Raw genomic sequence first — 20,084 nt, 5'->3', positions numbered from 1 at the left:
ATACAGACACTGAACACCCATGTGGCCATGGTCGCTGGAGGGCCTATACTGAGAATGCTCAATCAGGCAGACTGCAAAGAACAAGGCAGACAACCTCAAGACTGGTGGTGTAGTTTATAATTAGGGCCCTACCAAATTCACAGCCATGAAAAACGTGTCACGGACCATGAAATCTGGCCTCCTCCTGTAAAATCTGGTCTTTTGTGTGCGTTTCCCCTATACTATAAAGATTTCACGGAGAAGACCAGAGTTTCTAAAATTGAGGGTCCTGACCAAAAGGGAGTTGCAAGGGGGTCGCAAAGTTATTTTATGGAGGTTGTGGTATTGCTACCCTTACTTCTGCTCTGCCTTCAGAGCTGGGCAGCTGCAGAGCAGCAGCTGTTGGCTAGGCACCCAACTCTGAAGGCAGGGCCCCACCAGCAGCAGCGCAGAAATAAGGGTGGCAATACTGCACCACACCACCCTTACTTTGTGCTGCGGCCTTCAGAGCTGGGCGACCAGAGAGTGGCGGCTGCTGACTGAGGGTCCAGCTCTGCAGGCAACAGTGAAGAACTAAGGGTGGCAATATCATACTATGCCATCCTTACTTCTGCGCTGCTGCTGCTGACAGTGGCTCTGCTTTCAGAGCTGGGATTCCAGCTATCAATCACTGCTCTTCAGCTGCCCAGCTCTGAAGGCAGTGCTGCCACCAGCAGCAGTTCAGAAGTAAGGGTAGCAGTACTGCAAACTCCCGCCCCAATGATAACCTTAAACACACACACTCACTCTCTCTCTCTCTCTCTCTCTCTCTTGCTCTCTGTCTCTGTTTGGATCAGGACCCCTGCAATTACAACACCATGACAATTCAGATTTAAATAACTGAAATCATGAAATTTATGATGTTTAAAATCCTATGACCGTGAAATTGACCAAAATGGACCATGAATTTGATAGGGCCCTATCTGTAATTAAATTTCACCAACCTAGTAACTAAATAGCTTCTGTAATGCCTTACTGGTTATCAAGAAGCCAAAATACAGTTCCCTTTAAGCATTCCAGCCTTTGGCTCCCCTCTAGACAGTCAAGTGTAATATAGTGAGGGTTACTGAAAACCTTATTCACCGTATTTGAAGTTCTACCAGTCCCAAGAGACCAGATACATTATCCATCAAGTCAATGAATATTTCAGATCTTAACCCAAGTACATGCTTACAGCCAATCCTTTTTAACTAAATCTAAGATTTATTAATAAAAAGCGTTGCTATGGCTAAAGCTCTTTATATATACAGATATGAATACAGTTCTTAGGTCAGTTTCATAGCAGAGATGGTAAAGTTGCTGTTTTCTTGTTTCAGAGACTGGTGAAATACATTCTTAAACAAGATACCCCTACTTCTCTGGAAGATGCTTTGAAAATTGTAGCAGCATATATGTTGCCAAGTGTGGAAGTCTACATTTTGAGGATGGTGGATCTGATTGATCGAGATCGGGTATGAAAATTTTCGTAGTCATTTGATATCTACATTAAAAAATACTTGGGGCCTATTTTTCAGAATTGCACAGTTACTGCAGTTTGACAAACATCTGTGTATGCAATTTGTACGATCATACTACTAACACTGGTTGTAGCCAATATTATAGTATTTGAAAATCAAGCCTATATATATAGACTAAGATATGAGTAAGTTAAATTTATCATGGTTTTCCATGAACTAATGCATAGTCACTGAAAGCATGTGTACACTACAGAACCTACCATATTTTGATATAAAGTGAAAAACATGGTAGATCCTCCTTCATTCACTGCCAAAAAGAATGAAAACAGTGTATGCTAAAATAAAATATGCTAGAAATCTTCTAATAAGCTTTTCTGCAGTTGCTGTTGCGTGTGGTTGACTGTCTCCAAGCCAGCAAGAAAAGAGTCCATTTCTGGCTTGGCACCATTGCCATATTTGACACAGAGTGTCAAAACATGTCAGTTTCCATGTTGTAAAGAGGACCTAAGAGTTGGAGTATGTCACAAACCATTTTTTGTGGGAAGGGCTATTGAGCAACTCTTTACTGGCACAAACACCCGCCTTCTGCATCTCTATGACTAGCAGGTGGTTTCCTCTTCTGCAGAGCTTTCTGACTGGACAATTTAGGTCACAGTTCACCAAAGCACTTAAGCACATCCTTAAGCCCTACTGATGTTAGTGGGACTCAGGAATGTGCTGAACCTTCAGCATGCATCAGTGGGGAATTAAATGATTTAGTACTGCCGCATTATGAGAGGAGACTGTTTAGTCATTGAACTGCTGGTCACCTTTATCTATGATTTAAGGCTAAGATTTTGTCATGGTTATTTTTAGTAAAAGTCACAGACAGGTCATGAGCAATAAACAAAAATTCATGGAAGCCATGACCTGTCTGTGACTTTTGCTGCTACAAAAGTTTTTTTGCTGTTTCCTCCACCACCGTAGCGACTGGGAGTTGTGAGGTTCCCCTTCTGCCTGTGGCAACTGGAAGCTGCAGGGTGACCATATTTCCCAAAGAGAAAACAGGACACCCCCAGCCACTTGCCGGAGGCGACCTCTTCCCTCCCCACACAAGGCTGTCACCCGTCACTGGAACCCTGAGGAGGGCCCCCTCAGGAGTCTGTCACCTATCACTGGAACCTTGCAAGGGGCTGCCTGGCACTGCTGTCACTAGAACCCTGCCAGGGCCCCGCTGGCTGCCAGCCCAAGTCCCACAGCCCCTGGAGCTGACCGAAGAATGTCAGGGAGGTCTTTCTGCATGTCATGGATTCCGTGACTTCCATGATCTCTGTGACATAAAGGTAGCTTTATCTATGATTATTCTTGCATATCAGGATCTGGATCTAGGATATTCCTCCCTGTAATGGACCTGCAGTGTGGTAGGCTCCTCTAACTGAGGAAAGGAACTAGACAGGCCCCCTCTGAAGTACAGTTTCCCACCCTAAAAATCAGAAAGTCACTTTTTCAACACCAACCAACTTCTGCTATTCCACTCTCTTACCAGCATGTTGTAATAAAAGTAGTCATGCTTGTCATAGTCCTGCTTACAAATGCTATCTAATCAATTGTTTTGCAAGAACTCTTAAAGAAATTGCTTTTTTCTTTACCTATTATAATCAACAAATAAACTTGTAGTTTAGCTGCCCTCAGCTCTCTGAATCAAAGGATCTACACATGCTTAAAACTATTTTGGGATATTAGAGAGTTTGTATGTTATGGCAAACTGTGTGCTCTATAAAAGGGGAGAGTTAATAGGCTCCCCAAGTTGTAAATTGAACTTAAAAAGTCTCTCATCTGGTAGGGCACCATTATAATGTCAGACAGTAAAGAGATAAGATAATGATAAGATAACTGACAAGAAAATTAAAGTTCTTTCAACAACAAATACTCTTGTCAAACTATTTTTGACTTACACCTTATAACTTTTTGTTTTCAGAGAGAGGAATCTCTAAACTTATTAAAATCTCTGCCTGTTTCTGAAGCAGAGAAAGTTGCAGAGAGATTGTCTATATGGGCAAGATTGGTATTGCAGAAAGAAGCAGATAATTCTGAAGAGGTACTAACTACTTTCACTTAGTAAATTACATGTACATTGATCATTCTCAATGCTGCTTTCAACACGCATAAAAGAAGAGTGATTAATGGAGAACTGATAAAAGCTAATGTACCTTTCCGAGGTATAAAGGTGCATATCTCTTGCTTTCTGTATCCATTCATCCATTTGTAAAAAAGCAAATCATGTAAGGTAAAACCACTGTGTCAGAAATGTTCCCTGTATTTTTGAGGCACACTTTCATCTTGGTACAGAGACTTGCATATTTGACTCCCATGAGTATTAATTAAATTACAAATGTAAATCCTAATGCATTACGACTAATTTTACCCAGTTGTAAATTCAGGATTTAACAAACAAATATAGCTCAAATCATCTTAAAATAAATTTTGTCTAAGATCTAAAAAAAGTTTGTAAATGGTATAGCACTGACATGTGACAAAATTACGTAAAGTTCTTCTTTGAGGAGTGTCCTTGTGGGTGCTCCAATTTAGGTATCTTGGCGCCCTGCACTTCTAGTCAGAGACTTGTGGTAACAGCACCCTGGTTGGCCGTGCATGCGCAGCAGCTGTCTCACACTGCTCGGAGTGGTTACTCCGCACAGGCAACCAACCGTTACCCAGTTCCTTCTCTACCACCTTTGGTTTTGGTTGGAATGATAGCAGCGCTCTTAACAGCTCTCATATTCCTCTAATTTCTTCCCCTTCCTTAGTTATTTCCCTCATTACTGATTTCTCCTTTCATTTTTGTTCTGTTTACCATTTAAAAAAAACAAAAACTTTGCCCCTTTTTTTTCTTCTCACCTCAGGCGGGCAGTCGCCGAAGAGGCATTAGCCTGGTGCTCCAGGTTTCAAACGCTGTCTGACCTGCAGACATTCAGTACCAGTGGCAGACAACCACATGCAGTGTATCTGTTGCCTGGGGGAGACACTCATTTACCAAAAGTGTCCCCCCTGCAAGAAACTGACAGTGAGGACAAGGAAGGCGAGGGACCTCTAACTAAAACTTTAAATGATGGAGAGGTCCTTCTGACCTGCCTCCAACCCAAAGTCCAGGACACCTCCTCGCCAGTCCTTACCTTCAGCTGCCTCAGTTATGGGGTCCTCTTCAAAAATGGCTGCTAAGGACCCTGGTCCTAAAAAAGCCCCCAAAAAGTGGTCTCATGCTTCACCACATCGTGATTCACCTCCTAAAAAGCGATGTCTGCCCGCAAAAACTGCCCCAGTACCAATGGCACCGAGAGCGCTGGACCGCGAGGCACCAGGGCTGTCCGGTACCAAGACGTCCCAAGGAACAAAAGACCTGGTGCAGTCTAGCTCTCACAGGAGTAAAACTAAGCCTCATAGCTTGGCTCCGAGGGAACTGAACAAACGTCAGGCACAGAGCAGCGCTATGGCCTACACCCTAAATTCATACCCAAGGTCACCTCCCTCTTCCACTTCAATAAACCCATTTACTTACCTGTATTCTTTCCCAAGCCGCACTTCGATAATCTGAGCTGTGTACCTAAGACTATTTACCCACCAAAGACCAAATGAATTATTAACTTATCACTTGTTTTTTTCAGCGCAAAACGCAAATGTGTATAACAAAGACACTTGTGGAGGTTCTTAAATTCCTGCTTAGCATTCAGAAAGGTAAGTTGTAACTTACCCCTTCATGTATTGTCCCAGTAAGTAGCTCAGTAAGTAATTATTTTTCCTATTTTACAGAAAATCCTCTGAAGGAAGATGAATGTAAAGCAAACTTAAAAATGTTTGAAACACTTGCTAGCTTGCAGGTAAGTATTGTATAATTACAAGAAATTAAAATAGGTTTGAAATTATCCTGAGTAATGTTATTAAATGATGCATTTTTAAAAATGAATCCTATTAAAATGTAATTTTAGCTACAATTTTACTATGTTCTGTGTGTATAATAGTAGCTTACAAATAAATTTAAAATGTTCAAATGGCTATGGATGATGAAGATTGATCAACAGATTTTGTCATTTAAAACATTATTTCCATGCTAGCATTTTAGGGAATATAAAGCATAGTGGATAAAAATATATATATATATATTTTTTAAAAAATGAATAAATTAACTCTGATTTTATTTACATTAAATATATTTTTCTATTTTTTACTTTTAAACAGGTTTATTTTTAATTTGAAATTATGACAACTTATGTTAAGGCCTAAACTTAGTATAATTTAAATAAATAAAACTAATGTGCTCCATCAGTGATCCCTTCTCAAATTTTTATGAGTTAAAGAGGTCTGCTAATTTAATTATATACAGAATAAGGGGGAAAATATCAGCTCAAATTTTATTAAATGTCACAAATGTCATGTACTATATACAGTATCTATATTATTTTCAGTCTTTCCAATGATGTTGGTATTTACATTTTTTCAAATGTGAATACTTCCAGTTTCTGTTGTGCAGAAATGACTTGGCCTTAATTACTTTTTGTTGCAGTTTAGCTAGCAGGTGCAGAGAGAACACTTTTAATTTAATTCCAATTTCCATCTAAATGGAAGTTGTGTAATAAAAAATTAACATAGTAAATAAGAAATGTGACTCCCATTTCTAACATAATAAAAAATGTACAAATTAAGAATTTGAATAAATGTATGTTGAGCTTTATAACTGCTTAAATAAATATGTATAGCTACAGTGTATCCTCCTGGTTAGCAAAAAGCAAAGTGTGAAACTTAATGTAAAAACTATATTTGGTTGCAAATCAATGAGAATGAACCTTTCTTTGGGAAAATAACTAACTAAAAAGCACAAGAGAACAAAATTAAAATGGATTTAAATCAAGGCTTCCTGTTTGCTGATTTAAATCAGTCCATCCTGGTATAAAGTTCCCAGGCCATATGTTGTTGGTGACTGAAAAAAATTCATACCACTTCATTTTGAGTTAGGGCATATCTACACGGTGCAGCAAGACGCATGCTAGGGGTGTGATTCTTACTAGACAGGAACTGAGGTCTGATGGACAGAGCACATTAATGGTACAATTTGAAATGGTCCTACATTAAAGAACATCAGGGGACTTTTATTGTGCACCAGCAGGGTTGCAGGGTCTACATGCACAAAGCATTAATGTGTTTTAGAAATCACACTTCCATAATGCGCATTACCATGTTGTGTAGACAAGCCCTTAGTGGTGTTGATGTTCACCGTTACTTTTGTGGCATGCTCCAAGCTAGTCACTGCCTTGTTAGCACTAAGGCCTGGTCTACACTACGCGTTTAAATCGATTTAATGGCCGTTAAATCGATTTAACGCTGTACCCGTCCACACTACAACGCTCTTTATATCGATATAAAGGGCTCTTTAAATTGATTTGTATCCACCCCGACGAGCAGGAGTACGCTAAATTGATATTCAGTTCGGTACGGATTAGGTGACGGAATTGACGTTATTGGCCTCCGGGCGGTATCCCAGAGTGCAGACACTGACCGCTCTGGAGCAATCTGACTTGATCGGGCGCGCAGGTAAACAGAAAAGCCCAGCGACTTTTGAATTACATTCCTGCTTGCCCAGCGTGGAAGCTCTGATCAGCACGGGTGCGATGCAGTTTCTGCAAATCTACAGAGTCCAGCATTGGCCCGTACGGGAGATACTAGATCGATCGCTGTTGGGGAGACAAACTGTTGTATCGAGTCCGTACAGAACGACGAAATGCCAAACTGTTGAAAAAAAATCTCCAGGATACACAGCCGTGTGGACAAGCATAATGGGGCCAGAGACTCAAATGTGACGCTCATGGATGGAGGGGGTACTGAGGACTCCAGCTATCCCACATCCACAGCAGTCTCTGAAAAGATTTGCATTCTTGGCTGAGCTCCCCAATGTCTGTAGGTCAACACAGTGTCTGGGTGGTTCAGGAACAGCTCCTCAGTTTCTTTCCCCCCACCCATGAAGAAAGGAAAGAAATCATTCCTTGACTACTCATGTCACCCCTATGTGTAGCTGAATGCTGCTGGTAGACGCGATGCTTACGCAGTGAAGCAGTATCCACTCCTCTCCCCTCCCCCTCCCCGGTTGGTAGACGGTACGTAGATGCCACATCTCATCAATATTACTAGGTGACCATTGATACCACATTGCTGTTCTCCCGTGATAGGACAGAATGGCTATACCCTTCATCATCTCAACTGGGGCTTCAGCCCCCTCCCTTTCCTGTGTAAAGAAAAGTTTCCGTACTGCCTGACTGTCATAGCCCCGGGAGGCTGCCTCCAAGTGCCTCCCCACACTCATTTTTCTCACTAACAAGTCATCTGTTTCTTATTCCTGCTTCCGAATAACTTCCTGACCAAATGGGGCGGGGACGACTGCCACGGTAGCCCGAGGAAGATTGGGGAGGAGGAAGCAACGAGTGTGGTTGTTGCGGGCACCCCCTGTGAATACTGACAGGAGCGCTGTGCTCTGTAACCTGGTCCTCTAATACACTTGCCCCTTATTTCTAGGCAGGACGGACTCTTATTTTTGAAACCATAAGGAGTGATGACTCAGTCCAAGTGAGTCATCCAATTTGCTTTCAAAAATTTCAGCCAGGGGCACTCATGATAGCAGTGGACAGTCAGAGGGGAGAAATAACCGAATCTCATTGCCAGTTTTCTCGGCAGTAGAGGTTACTGAACGACCGTACCATCCTCGCTCATTGCAGAGCAAGTGAATGCGCTGTGAGCACTGGAGTATCGCTCTCTCTCCGCGGCCTCCAGTACGCTACGGTGCCGGAAAAAAAAAAGCTGAACGGGCTCCATGGTTGCCGTCTTGGCGTCTCGCCAGGGCCAATCCAGGGAAAAACGGCTGCGAAGATTGTCAGCTGAATGTTTCCCGAGGAAGGCAAGACTGGACGACATTACATAACCCCCCGCGACATAGATCAACCCTTGAATTCAAGGGTGTGGGGAGACTGCAGGAACTATGGAATGCTGTGGAGTGCCTACCCAATCCAACGCTCAGAAATTGACGTTAGCCTCGGAGCATGGACGCACAACGCCGAATTACTGTGCCTAGTGTGGCCGCATGAAATCGAATTTATAATATCAGTTTTATAAAACCGATTTGAGCAAATTCGATTTTATCCCGTAGTGTAGACGTGGCCTGACTTGTCCAAAGCCATGCAGTAAGTCATTTGCAGAGTTGGGATTAAAACTCAGAAATCTTTTCCTGTGTTCTGTTAACGTGCTCTGTTCCCATCCCCTTCTAGTGTAGCTTATAGGGCTAGCCTGCTTCCTTGCCTCTCTATATATAGGTTTTTCATATTTTTATGGGTTTAATTGTTTTTATTATAATAGGTTTATAGATTTATATTAAAGTAGTTTGGCTGTAACACAAGGGATCTATAGGCCATATCCTGTATGTTGAGCTAAGGTAAAGTTAGCATACATAGGTTTCAGACTAGGTAAATAGTAATAAGTTAAGCATAAGGTTCATATATGCTGTAATCTTTAACTAAAATAGATATGCAAGTTAGCATAGGGGGCTTTCCGAAGTTCATGTCCTCTGTAAATCGCAGCTACACCACAAGGTACACAAAACAGGTACATCACAAGTAAAGAACCAAAATAACCGGAAAAACAAAAATAACAAATGTAAAAATAATTTAATGTTATTAATATGTATGTAATATGTTCTTAATACGTACAAACATACCTGCCTATAAAATAAGTGTACCCCAACATTTCGGTGGGTAAGAAAACTAAGTTTGGACATGGAAGAAGGGCTCACGCACCCACACCCTATAAGAGGAGTGACCCACAATGCCAAGGAGGCATCTAAGCATCTAAGCTGCTGCTTCTTCTAACTTTTGTTTTTCGGAGCTTCAAAGCTTGTTTACTAAGTTTTCTAAGCTCCAAGCTTCTTCATTCTTAGCTTATTAGTCTGTTAGTTTTAATTTTAACTTTTAAGTCAGTTAAGTCAAATTCTAAGTTAGCTTCAATAGCTTTTGCTCTCTAGCTTCTTCTAAGCTCTGTATCTCCCACTCAAAAATGAGAAACCTGAGACAAGGCTGGTCCTTTGTCTCTTATCACCAGGTCATCAAGAAAGAGTGTAAGTATATTAATCAAAAGCTTTATAGTATATCATATGTATTTTTAGAATAATAGTACTGCATTTATAACTCTAATTATTTTACCATTTAATTACTATTTAATTATAATTCTGTTTATCTCAATAAAAGTCTTTAAGAAATATTGGTCCCAGTGTGAGCGTCCTGTCATACCCCTGAGGGTCTTTTGCATACTCTGTGTAGCCTGATTCTGGGACAAGAACTTTTATTATCTTCTGATTAGATTAATTGGCGAGCCTCCTAAATTAATCTCCTAAATCAGGCAACACTAGGAATATATGTCAAGAAACAATATCATCTTGCCAGTTCTCACTTCACTGATCCAAAAATCTGATAATCTTGCCAAAAATCCTAATAATTCCACCAATTTCTCAGCAAAGATTTTCTAATAGTACTGTAATGTTGCATATTATCAAGAATTGATTACCTTTTGCATAATAGACTGCAGTATATTTGATCTATTAGGAAGTATTACATAGTTAAAACACTTCTTGATGCAATATCTTTTATTTTGTTTAGTTTTGTTTCGTACTATTTAGCTATATTCTTTAATCTACAGTGGGTTTTCTAGTGACCAATCTGAACTAGTAAACTAAATTTTGTGATAAAATTCATCTGTGAATGAGAGTGAGTGTAAAACTTAAACAAGACAAATTTCTAAAGTAAGTCACATGAATAGGAAGGATCTGTTCTATTATTTGACTTCTTGTTGCAGGAGGATTTTGATATCTTTATTTCAGTCAAGGATTATGGGAATTATTTGTTGATGTCTCAGCTCCTTGAAGAGCACATAAAAGCCTATGAAAGTGTCCAGTCCGTGGCAAAATCTAGAAAAGCGCAAGCAACGAATTCCAAAGATGATAGTAAAACAAAGAATCGTTCCACTGAATCAAGACTTTACAGACTAGCTTTACTTCTGCAAAGGACAGAGCAAGAGTTGGGGGCAAAGCTGGCACTGAGGTCATTAGATGCTGGAAAAATTGAAGAGGCACTAAAGATATGCAGGTAAAATTTCAGAAGAGTTTAGGACTGGTTAGCATTAAAGTAAGAAGTAGTATGCAGTAAACTATTTCTGGTACTCTGCAATAGCTGGTAGCTGTAATGCAAAGGCAAGATTGACTAGAGGACAGGGGAGCCACACAGCAGACCCACTTAAGCAATATACTGTGTTCCACAGAAGACTGCAAGAGTAGGTTCACCTTGGATTGTTTGGCATCTCCCAGTGTGTTTTTCCATAACTTGGGTATTAATGCCATCCTCTTTACTAAGGCTAGGTCTACACTAAAAAGTTAAGCGATGTAGGTGAGTTGACCTGGGGGTGTGACAACCGTGAGCGACATTGTTAAGTTGACCTAACCCCCAGCATAGACAATGCTAGGTCAACAGAAGAACTCTTCCCTCAACCTAGCTACCACCTCTCGGGGAAGTGAATTAACTACAGCAACAGGAGAACTCCTTTCCTCGCTGTAGAGTGTCTACACTGAAGCCCTACAGCAGCTCAGCTAGAGCACTGCAGCTGTGCCGCTGCGGCTTTTCTGGTGAAGGTAGCCTAAGTAAAGGATCGAAGTAACACAGATGAGCAAGAGTGTGTATTTTAATTCTAGCAATTTAATACTGTTGTACTGGATGAAGAATCTTTCAAGTAGACAATATTAGCCAGCCACTATATATAGCTGAGCTTCTTGAGTCCCAGGAGTACATGAAAACCATCCAAACCCTAAGCTATCCTGCCTTCAGTAGCTGAAACTCTTTGGTCAGCATACCTGTTTAGTTAGGGCCTTCAGCTACTTTTCAGTTATCTTCCTGAAAGTGGCACAAAATGGAAGTTAAACTACTGTAAAATAATTTATAACCAATAACTAATTTCACAACAGTCAGTAGTTATATACAAGGTAAGCACTAGTTGTCCTTTTTCTTGCATATCAGTTTATTCAGATTTCAGGCCCAGCAGCATCACCTATTGGTGAGCTAATTTACTTAAATGTTGTTGGATTAATATTAATACCTCAAAAGAAAGACAAGTTATGATTTTTATCTTAAATAAAAATCTAACATAAATTTCCCCTTTTTTTCATTAAAGAGATTTATATGAACATCACTGTAATGAACAAACAGGGAAGTTGCTATTTTTAGCTTGTCAGAAGCTTTGTCATATGTTGGGAGCTGATGTTCCAATGATCATACCTAAAGGACTGAACTTTCCAGCAATGATAAATGAGATGGCATGCCAAGCAGCTACAATATGCAGTCCAGGTAATCCAGTATCATAGTTTCTTATTTCTGTTCGTGTTGGAAAGTAGATTTTCAAACAAATCACTTTTCTATGATATGTGAAAACAAAAAGTGAATTTGTATGCATGCGTATTGCTGTAAAAATAGGTGACACCAAATGGTGATTTTCTTTGTAATAGAGAATATATGACTTACATAAAAGAATGACAATGACTTTAATTTCTCACAGATCTGTTGTTAGATTCTCTGGAGCTATGTAAATATACATTGGCTGCTAAGGAAATTTACAGACAATGCCAAATAGAAAACTATGGATTTATAGCAAAGGTAACATCTTCAAATTTGAAGCTTAATTTTTTCTTTTACAGTGGTTTATGAAATATTCAGTTTGTGCATCTTTTTCAACTTGCCGAGGAATACCTAATGATAGGTGCTAATTAGCTACTGCCATCCAGACCAAAATATTATCAACTCCTCTTCCTCTTGTCTCCTATATCTCAGAACAAAAGTTATTGTATCTTATATTATGTATCTTGTGTTCCCAGAACATCTGTTTGTGTACCATTATTAATACTCTTAATGTAATGTCTGTTAATTTCTGTTGCCAAGACAGCTTGAAATCACAGAACACTGATTCTGAAAAAGCTTTTACAAAAAGTGGTGAGGTTTTACAATGATATCTATATGGGTGTGTGAGTGGTGGGTTTTTTGATAAATACATGTAGAATTTGGAGACTCTCTCATCAGTTAACAACTTTAAGATACCATTCAAGAGTTTGACTTATCCCTTTGTTACTGTTTTTTGTTGTTTGTTGATAGCCAACAGCAGTTGGGCTGCGAAAAATGTAAGGATCTTAGAGTCTAACTAGCATAGACCAAACAGGTGGAACAAATAAAGGCATTTATGGCCTGGTGCAGAGCTCACGGAAGTCAATGGGAATCTTTCCACTGACTTTAATGAACTTTTGATTAGCCCCTGATTTGAGATTCGAGAGTCCAATCTTAAAGGGGTAATTTTCAGTTCCATTTAGTTCTTGTGAAAACTGATATTAGAAAATGCAGATGTTCTCTGGAGTGCTAACAATAAATAAATGAATACACTTTAATGCACTGTTTTTAAAAACCAAATTAAAAAATATCTCCCTTTCAACATTAGTGGGCGTTATGCCCACGTAAGAAGTAGGAAATGTCTTTCATTCCCAGAGCCCAGCAAAAACAAATATCTTGAGGACACGTTTTCAAACATGAGCATCTTTTCTTCCTGAATTTGGACTCCTGATCTGTAATATGCAATTTATTAGTTTTACAATTATACATACTTTTAGCTGATCCCTTTATAGAACTTCATGAGCATTTTATTTCCTGTTCATATATTTTGCAATGTGTTAATTTAGGCAGCATCTTTTGGAGCTGATAAGGATCCTTATGAAGAATGGACCTATGATGATTTCTTTAGTGAAGATGGGATAGTTCTTGATCCACAGATGGCGCTCCCAGTTGCATATGAAACTATTTCTTCCCTTGTGCCTATTGCTGGTAACCTTTTTTCCTTAATGTTATTAGTTAGTGTACAGTCTGTATCCCATTTCATATTAAACTGTTTATAGGTAGGAATATAAATAATTCAGTACACAATTTTTTTGAAACTGATATCATTCCCCAATCTTCCCACTCACATAGTTTTTTGATAACTTCAGCAATTATGAATAGACATTTGCATTGTATTAGATTTTGTCAAGAGACTTACGTTTTCAGTTATGCATCAGAAACACTGAATATTCTAAAACTATTTATTTCTTGTGTAGCACGGCAAATATACACTTTCATTTTCTTAATATTTCATTGTATAAATACTTTATGGTATTCTAAATATTTCATTTTTTATCTATAAGCATTCTTGGAAAAGGTCAGATCTATTTATAAATGATATGCTAATTGACTAGTAAGCTAAAAATCTGAGTATGAAGGAAATTGTATTTGGCTGTGGTGGTTTTGGTTTTTGTTTTTCCCCTCACATGGGAAAATGTATGAGATCTATAGTCCCATCCAGGCAAGGGAATTTACACATAGCTCCTGCAGGGTTAATAGAGACTGTTTATATTTCTTCAGGCAGAGATGAGAAAATGGTTCCCCTGTTATGAAGTAACATCCAGATATACACAAGAAAATCACAGAAAAGATCCTAGCTCTCACAGTCAGAATGGGGCACTAATTTAATTATACTAGAACATAATTCTTTATCTAGCTTTATTATCTAGCTTTATTTTTGTATTGGTTTCAAAGTATGATATTTTAATAGTAATTTCCAGTGTTTATAACTTTGTTAAGATCTTAGTGCACTGCTCACAAATATTTATCTTATTTGCAGATAACAAGATGTATCCTTTGGACTCTGTAAGCTTGGCAAACTGTCCATTTATTAAAGGTACTATGAAGACATATTAACAGGACAAGAGTAAAATACTCTAAAATGTTACTAAGTGTTTAATTTAATCCCACAAAAGCTAGAACATACCTATTTAATGCTAAATAATTGGTTAAGACTTCCCACTAATATGGAATTTTTATGCCCATACATCGCCACAACACTCTGTTATAAAGTACAGCTGAGGACCACTTAAAAACAGTGCACAACACAGCTTTTAATTTAGTTACCGGTACCGCCAACAGGGACTATATTGTACCTGTGCTCTAGAGATTGCCCTTTCTTTTGTTTTATTGCTGGGTGTTAGTTTTGACCTATAGAGCTCCTCATAGTAGACAATTCTCTGCATCTTGGAGAACCCATCACTTCATGTCTTATTCCAGCAGCTGGTCAACTTGGGTGCTTGAGCTGTCTATCTTTAGATAGTTTTTATCTGGGGACAGGGTGTTCTTACTGGAAGGTCCATTATTAATTATTATTATTATTATTATTATTATTATGCATTACATAGTGCCTCAGGGCCTTGTTGCAGGCACTGTACAAACACACCTGCCTGCTCTGAAGAGTTTACATTCTAAATGGACAAGACAGGCAAAAGATGAGAAAGAGGTATAACATACAAGTAGAAGATGGGAAACTGCAGTACAGACAACCTAAGCAACTTGTTTACCATGTAGGAAATTTGTAACAGAACTGTGAACTAAACCCAACCTGTCCTGAATTCCAATCCAGCACTTTAACCACAAGATGATCCTTCATCTCTCATTCTTGAGTATGAATTGTACCCTGCTTCCCTCGGTTATCTTGTGGGGTACATTACAAAGTTATGCACTTCCCCAGGGATGGGTTGAATGTGGATGAGTGGGTTGAAGATGGAAGGGTTTTATTTGTATAGTTGAACCTCAGAGTTATGAACACCAGAGTTACCAACTGACCAGTCAGCCACACACCTCATTTGGAACCGAGGTGTTCGTAACTCTGAGGCTTTACTGTATGTGTCTAGCGCTTTTGGACAGGCCCATTTGTATATATCTAAAATGAATATAACTGTCCAAAAATGCACCTTACATACAGATTGAACAAGAAGATTGACATAATACAACTCTATGTTAACCACACAAGAGTGTTCTTGAAACAGAAAAGCAATCGTCTAATAGTATACTAAGGAGGCAACATGGTCCAGTGGATAGGGCACTTGATTGGGAGTCAAGAGACTTGTATCAGCCACTCACGTGCATGCCTTGGGCAGATAATTTTTACTTTTATGCGCCCGTGTTTCCTCATTTGTAAAATGGAGAAAATGTTACTAATCTTCCTTTCTAAAGCACTTTGAGATACAGATGACCAGCTAATTAGTAATAATAATACCCTGTAGGTCCTTTCATAGAGAAGAGAACTGCTCAGAAAAGACTGATTGTCTCTGCAAGAATCCACAGCTGACAAACAACATCTGATTGTTAAACTAAAGAGGATTTTTTTTATTAAGGCATTAACTTCAGAACATCAAGTTTGTAAAGGAGGCTAAAATTGACCTACCAATATTATCTGCACCATTATTATTTTTTAACAAAGAATACCTTAATGTAGAGAGAGAAATCAGCTTTCATTGTGAATTTCAAGAACTTAATTAGATTTGGTATACAAGCTTCCTTAATATATAAGCTAATCATTTTCTTTCTGGTGAAACATTCCATAGGACAGAACCTCCTGTTGCCAGTCAAAACACCCATCTGTGCGCTGCTTCAGAACCTGATGGAAAGCAGTCAGTGTGAGTTAGCCTTGCGACTAATAGTCTGTCTGTTTGGATCCTGTCTTCAGCACTGTGTATCAAACAACATGGATATGTGCCTGGGTGAGAAGGTATGGAGAAAACCTATGCTGAATTTCACTGAAAGTAAATTTACCAAGTATGGCTGAGGAATAGGTATTGTGATACACATCCTCTCGCTAGAAGTTCATCTCATCACCATTTGATGAGCTGTTTAGTTGCCTATGTGAAACAAGCTGGTGGTCTTCCCCTTCTAGTGGACAATGGTTTCACATTGCAAAACCACGATCCTAACTGGGACTCTTGAGAGACTCTTTAGGGAGACCAGGGGTTGAATGGGTGTTGATAATAAATATACCCTGCCACTATCTTCCCTCTTCTGAGGTGGCTTCTCTTTTCCATCAGGGTTGAGGGATATTGTCATAGGATGGTGAGGGGAACATTGCAGGTTACACTATCCAAACTGCATCCTTCTTCTGGATAAACAGAGGACTTCTGTGTCCAGTACTCTGTCTGAAATGTTTCTCAAGCATTTAATTCACTCTGAAAATATAACTATTTACTTGCAAGATGACAGGTTTCAGAGTGGGAGCCGTGTTAGTCAATGTCTCTTAAGTGACAAAAAAAGTAGTAATTTGTAAAAGTGATTTTTTTTAACCCTTAACAGTTACTTTGCTGTCTGTTTGTTTGTTTATTTATTTTCAATAGTTACATGATGACAAAATGCTAGCTGATGCCAAAAGCTTTCTTATTGCTATGAAACAAAAGTCCACTTCAGTGATTGTCAGTGCTGTCCTGGCTTTATTACACAAGGTAAGCATACTGTAAGGTAAGCATACCGGGCAAACTGGTTGAAACTATAGTAAAGAACAAAATTGTTAGACATATAGATGAACATAATTTGTTGGGGAATAGTCAACATGGTTTTTGTAAAAGGGAAATCATGCCTCACCAATCTGCTAGAATTCTTTGAGGGGGTCAACAAGCATGTGGACAAGGGGGATCCAGTGGATATAGTGTACTTAAATTTTCAGAAAGCCTTTGACAGGGTCCCTCACCAAAGGCTCTTAAGCAAAATATGCAGTTCAAAGGATAAGGGAAGGGTCTCTTATGGATTGGTAACTGGTTAAAAGATAGAAAACAAAAGAAGGAATAAATGGTCAGTTTTCAGACTGGAGAGAAGTAAATAGCGGTATCCCTCAAAGGTCTGTACTGGGCCCAGTCCTATTAACATATTTGAATAGGAAATGATACCTACTATCATTGGGTGGAGGGTAGCCTGCTAAACCCAGGGTTGTGAGTTCAATCCTTGAGGGGCCACTTAGAGATCTGGGCAAAATCAGTACTTGGTCCTGCCTAGTGAAACAGCGGGGCTGGACTCTATGACATTTCGGGGTCCCTTCCAATTCCTGTGAGATAGGTATACCTCCATATAAATGATCTGGAAAAAGGACTAAACAGTGAAGTGGCAAAATTTGCAGATGATACAAAACTGCTCAAGATAGTTTAAGTCCAGGCAGCAGACTGCGAAAAGCACAAAAGGATCTCTCAAAGCTGAGTGATTGGGCAACAAAATGGCAGATGAAATTCACAGTGTTGATAAATGCAAAGTAATGCACATTGGAAAACATAATCCACAACTTTACATATAAAAGATGGGGTCTAAATGAGCTGTTACCACTCAAAAACGAGATTTTAGAGTCATTGTGAATAATTCTCTGAAAATATCCCACTCAGTGTGCAGGGCAGTCAAAAAAGCAAACAGAATGTTGGGAATCATTAAGAAAGGGATAGATAATAAGACAGAAAATATCATATTGCCTCAGTATAAATCCATGGTACATCCACATCTTGAATTTGCATGCAGATGTGATTGTCCCATCTCAAAAAGATATACTGGACTTGGGAAAGGTTCGGAAAAGGGCAACAAAAATGATTAGGGGTATGGAACGGCTGCTATATGAGGAGAAATTAACAAGACTGGGACTTTCAGCTTGGAAAAGAGACGACTAAGGGGATATGATAGATGTCTATAAATCATGACTTGGTGCGAAGAAAGTAAATTAAGGAAGTGTTATTTACTCCTCATAACACAAGAACTAGGGTCACCAAATAAAATTAATAGGCAGTAGGTTTAAAACAAAAGGAAATATTTCTTTCACAACAACACACAGTCAACCTGTGGAACTCCTTGCCAGAGGATGTTGTGAAGGCCAAGACTATAACAGGGTTCAAAAAAGAACTAGATAAATTCATAGAGGATAGGTCCATCAATGGCTATTAGTCAGGATGGGCAGGGATGATGTCTCTAGCCTCTCTTTGCCAGAAGCTGGGAAGAGGTGACAGAGGATGGATCGCTTGATGATTCCCTGTTCTGTTCATTCCCTCTGGGGCACCTGGCATTGGCCACTGTTGGAAGACAGGACACTGGGCTAGATGGACCTTTGGTCTGACCCAGTATGGCCGTTCTTATGTATACAGAAAGAACCATTGCATGGGGCCTTCCTGTCTCTGATTTGAGTTCTGAGAAACCTCCTTTAGCGCATTTTCATGACTCCATGTCCCTCTCTTCTGAAGAATACTAGAGGGCTCACTCCAGAGCCTCATTATTACATTCTTTTATTACTTCTCCTTTCCCACATGTAGGCTGTACGGACCCCAACTGAGCATAGTATCAGCTTTAAATGATGAGGTTGGTCTTGTGGTTAAGGCACTTGACTGGGAATCAGGAGACCTGGAGACTTGGTTTCAGTTTCCAGTTCTGCCACAGGCATCTAATGTTACCTTGGGCAAGTCACTTAATATTTCCACCTCAGTTCCCTATCTGTAAAGAGAGAGAATTAGTATTCCCATTCTTTGGCTGTCTTGTCTATTTAAATTGTAAGTGGGTGGCCTGTCTCTTACTCTGTGTATGTACAGTGATTTGTACAATGGGATCTGATCTCAATTGGAGCCCAGGTGCTATTGAAATAAAAGAATAATGGCATGTATGATTTATATGCATTCTGTATCTCTATTTACTGTACTTTTTGTTTTAAGTGATCTTTTTCTCTTATTTCTAAAAACCGTCTTAAATTGAATCGAGGTTTTAAAAGGCTACTTGTGAATCCAGTAATGTACAGTTATACAACAGTGTCCAGTTATACAAAAGTCTGTTGGGCCTTCAAGACTAGTAACCAGCATTTTGTTAAATTTACTTAAGTAATAATCCTTTTGTGTTTTAGTGCTTTCCAAGTTTATTCCTATCTTCTCTTCTAAATTATAAAAATCTTATTTTCTAACTTAACTAAAAGGCCCAATAGGGCTTTGTATAACTGGACACTTGATATGTATAACAACTGGACATTTATTTAACTGGCAGTTTCTAAAGTATGCTTACTGTGGATTTAATGTCTATAGGTTTTCAACTGTCGTCTGATAGATCATAACCTGGCATTGGGTTACTGCACAATTTTGCCCAAGGAAGATATGTTTGAAAAACTCTGGAATGTCATAAACAACACAAGGCAAAATTACAACAAAATTCTGGTAAGCCTGAAAAGGCAGTATTCTTATCTTGGCATATACATACTATTAAAGTGCTGCTCGGAGACGTTAACTACATAGTGTAGCAGTGCATTAGAGTTGCCCTCATTAAGGTTTGAAAGTGTTCTGGAGAAATTTGAACTGAACTTGCACCTGCAATAATTTAAAGGGAAAAAGTCTTTCAGGCAGTAATTTAAAGAATGGAATGGGCCTTGAGGTAAGGAAGAAGGGAAGGATTAAAAGATAACAAGGCAATGGAGAAAAAGGAGGAGAGTGGCAGAGAATGTGTATTTAAAAAAAAAACAGAGTTATGTTTTAGGAGTTTCTAGTGACATCTCATTCTATCTGAACTCTGTTCTTAATGTGAAGAAGAGGAGGTAAGGATTATTATTCTCATTTTCTAGATTGGGAAATTGAAACACAGAAGCTATGGCTTCCACAAGGTCATGCAGTGACCTGGATTTCATGATTTCCAGTTTTCTAGCCCGTAGACCATGCTTTTTCATTCACACATT

At 39.1% G+C, this 20,084-nt stretch overlaps 1 protein-coding gene across 3 annotated transcripts in view; it reads left to right on the top strand.

The window, feature by feature from the left end:
- The window catches only part of KNTC1 (kinetochore associated 1), a 73,859-nt gene that overhangs the window by 31,937 nt on the left and 21,838 nt on the right, over positions 1 to 20,084 (top strand). For all 3 annotated transcript variants that reach the window (XM_032800615.2, XM_032800616.2, XM_032800617.2), the window contains exons 30-41: positions 1,335 to 1,469; positions 3,433 to 3,552; positions 5,117 to 5,186; positions 5,262 to 5,329; positions 10,335 to 10,624; positions 11,700 to 11,872; positions 12,081 to 12,178; positions 13,246 to 13,387; positions 14,220 to 14,276; positions 15,973 to 16,136; positions 16,753 to 16,857; positions 19,444 to 19,572. In XM_032800615.2, coding sequence (XP_032656506.1) covers positions 1,335 to 1,469; positions 3,433 to 3,552; positions 5,117 to 5,186; positions 5,262 to 5,329; positions 10,335 to 10,624; positions 11,700 to 11,872; positions 12,081 to 12,178; positions 13,246 to 13,387; positions 14,220 to 14,276; positions 15,973 to 16,136; positions 16,753 to 16,857; positions 19,444 to 19,572 — 1,551 coding nt within the window. The remainder of the gene's footprint in view (positions 1 to 1,334; positions 1,470 to 3,432; positions 3,553 to 5,116; positions 5,187 to 5,261; positions 5,330 to 10,334; positions 10,625 to 11,699; positions 11,873 to 12,080; positions 12,179 to 13,245; positions 13,388 to 14,219; positions 14,277 to 15,972; positions 16,137 to 16,752; positions 16,858 to 19,443; positions 19,573 to 20,084) is intronic.

The sequence above is a fragment of the Chelonoidis abingdonii genome, chromosome 22 (genome assembly GCF_003597395.2).
Source record: "Chelonoidis abingdonii isolate Lonesome George chromosome 22, CheloAbing_2.0, whole genome shotgun sequence".
NCBI classification, from domain to species: Eukaryota; Metazoa; Chordata; order Testudines; family Testudinidae; genus Chelonoidis; species Chelonoidis abingdonii.
Note: the sequence above shows the minus strand (reverse complement) of the source record. Positions and strands in the feature narration are given on the sequence as shown.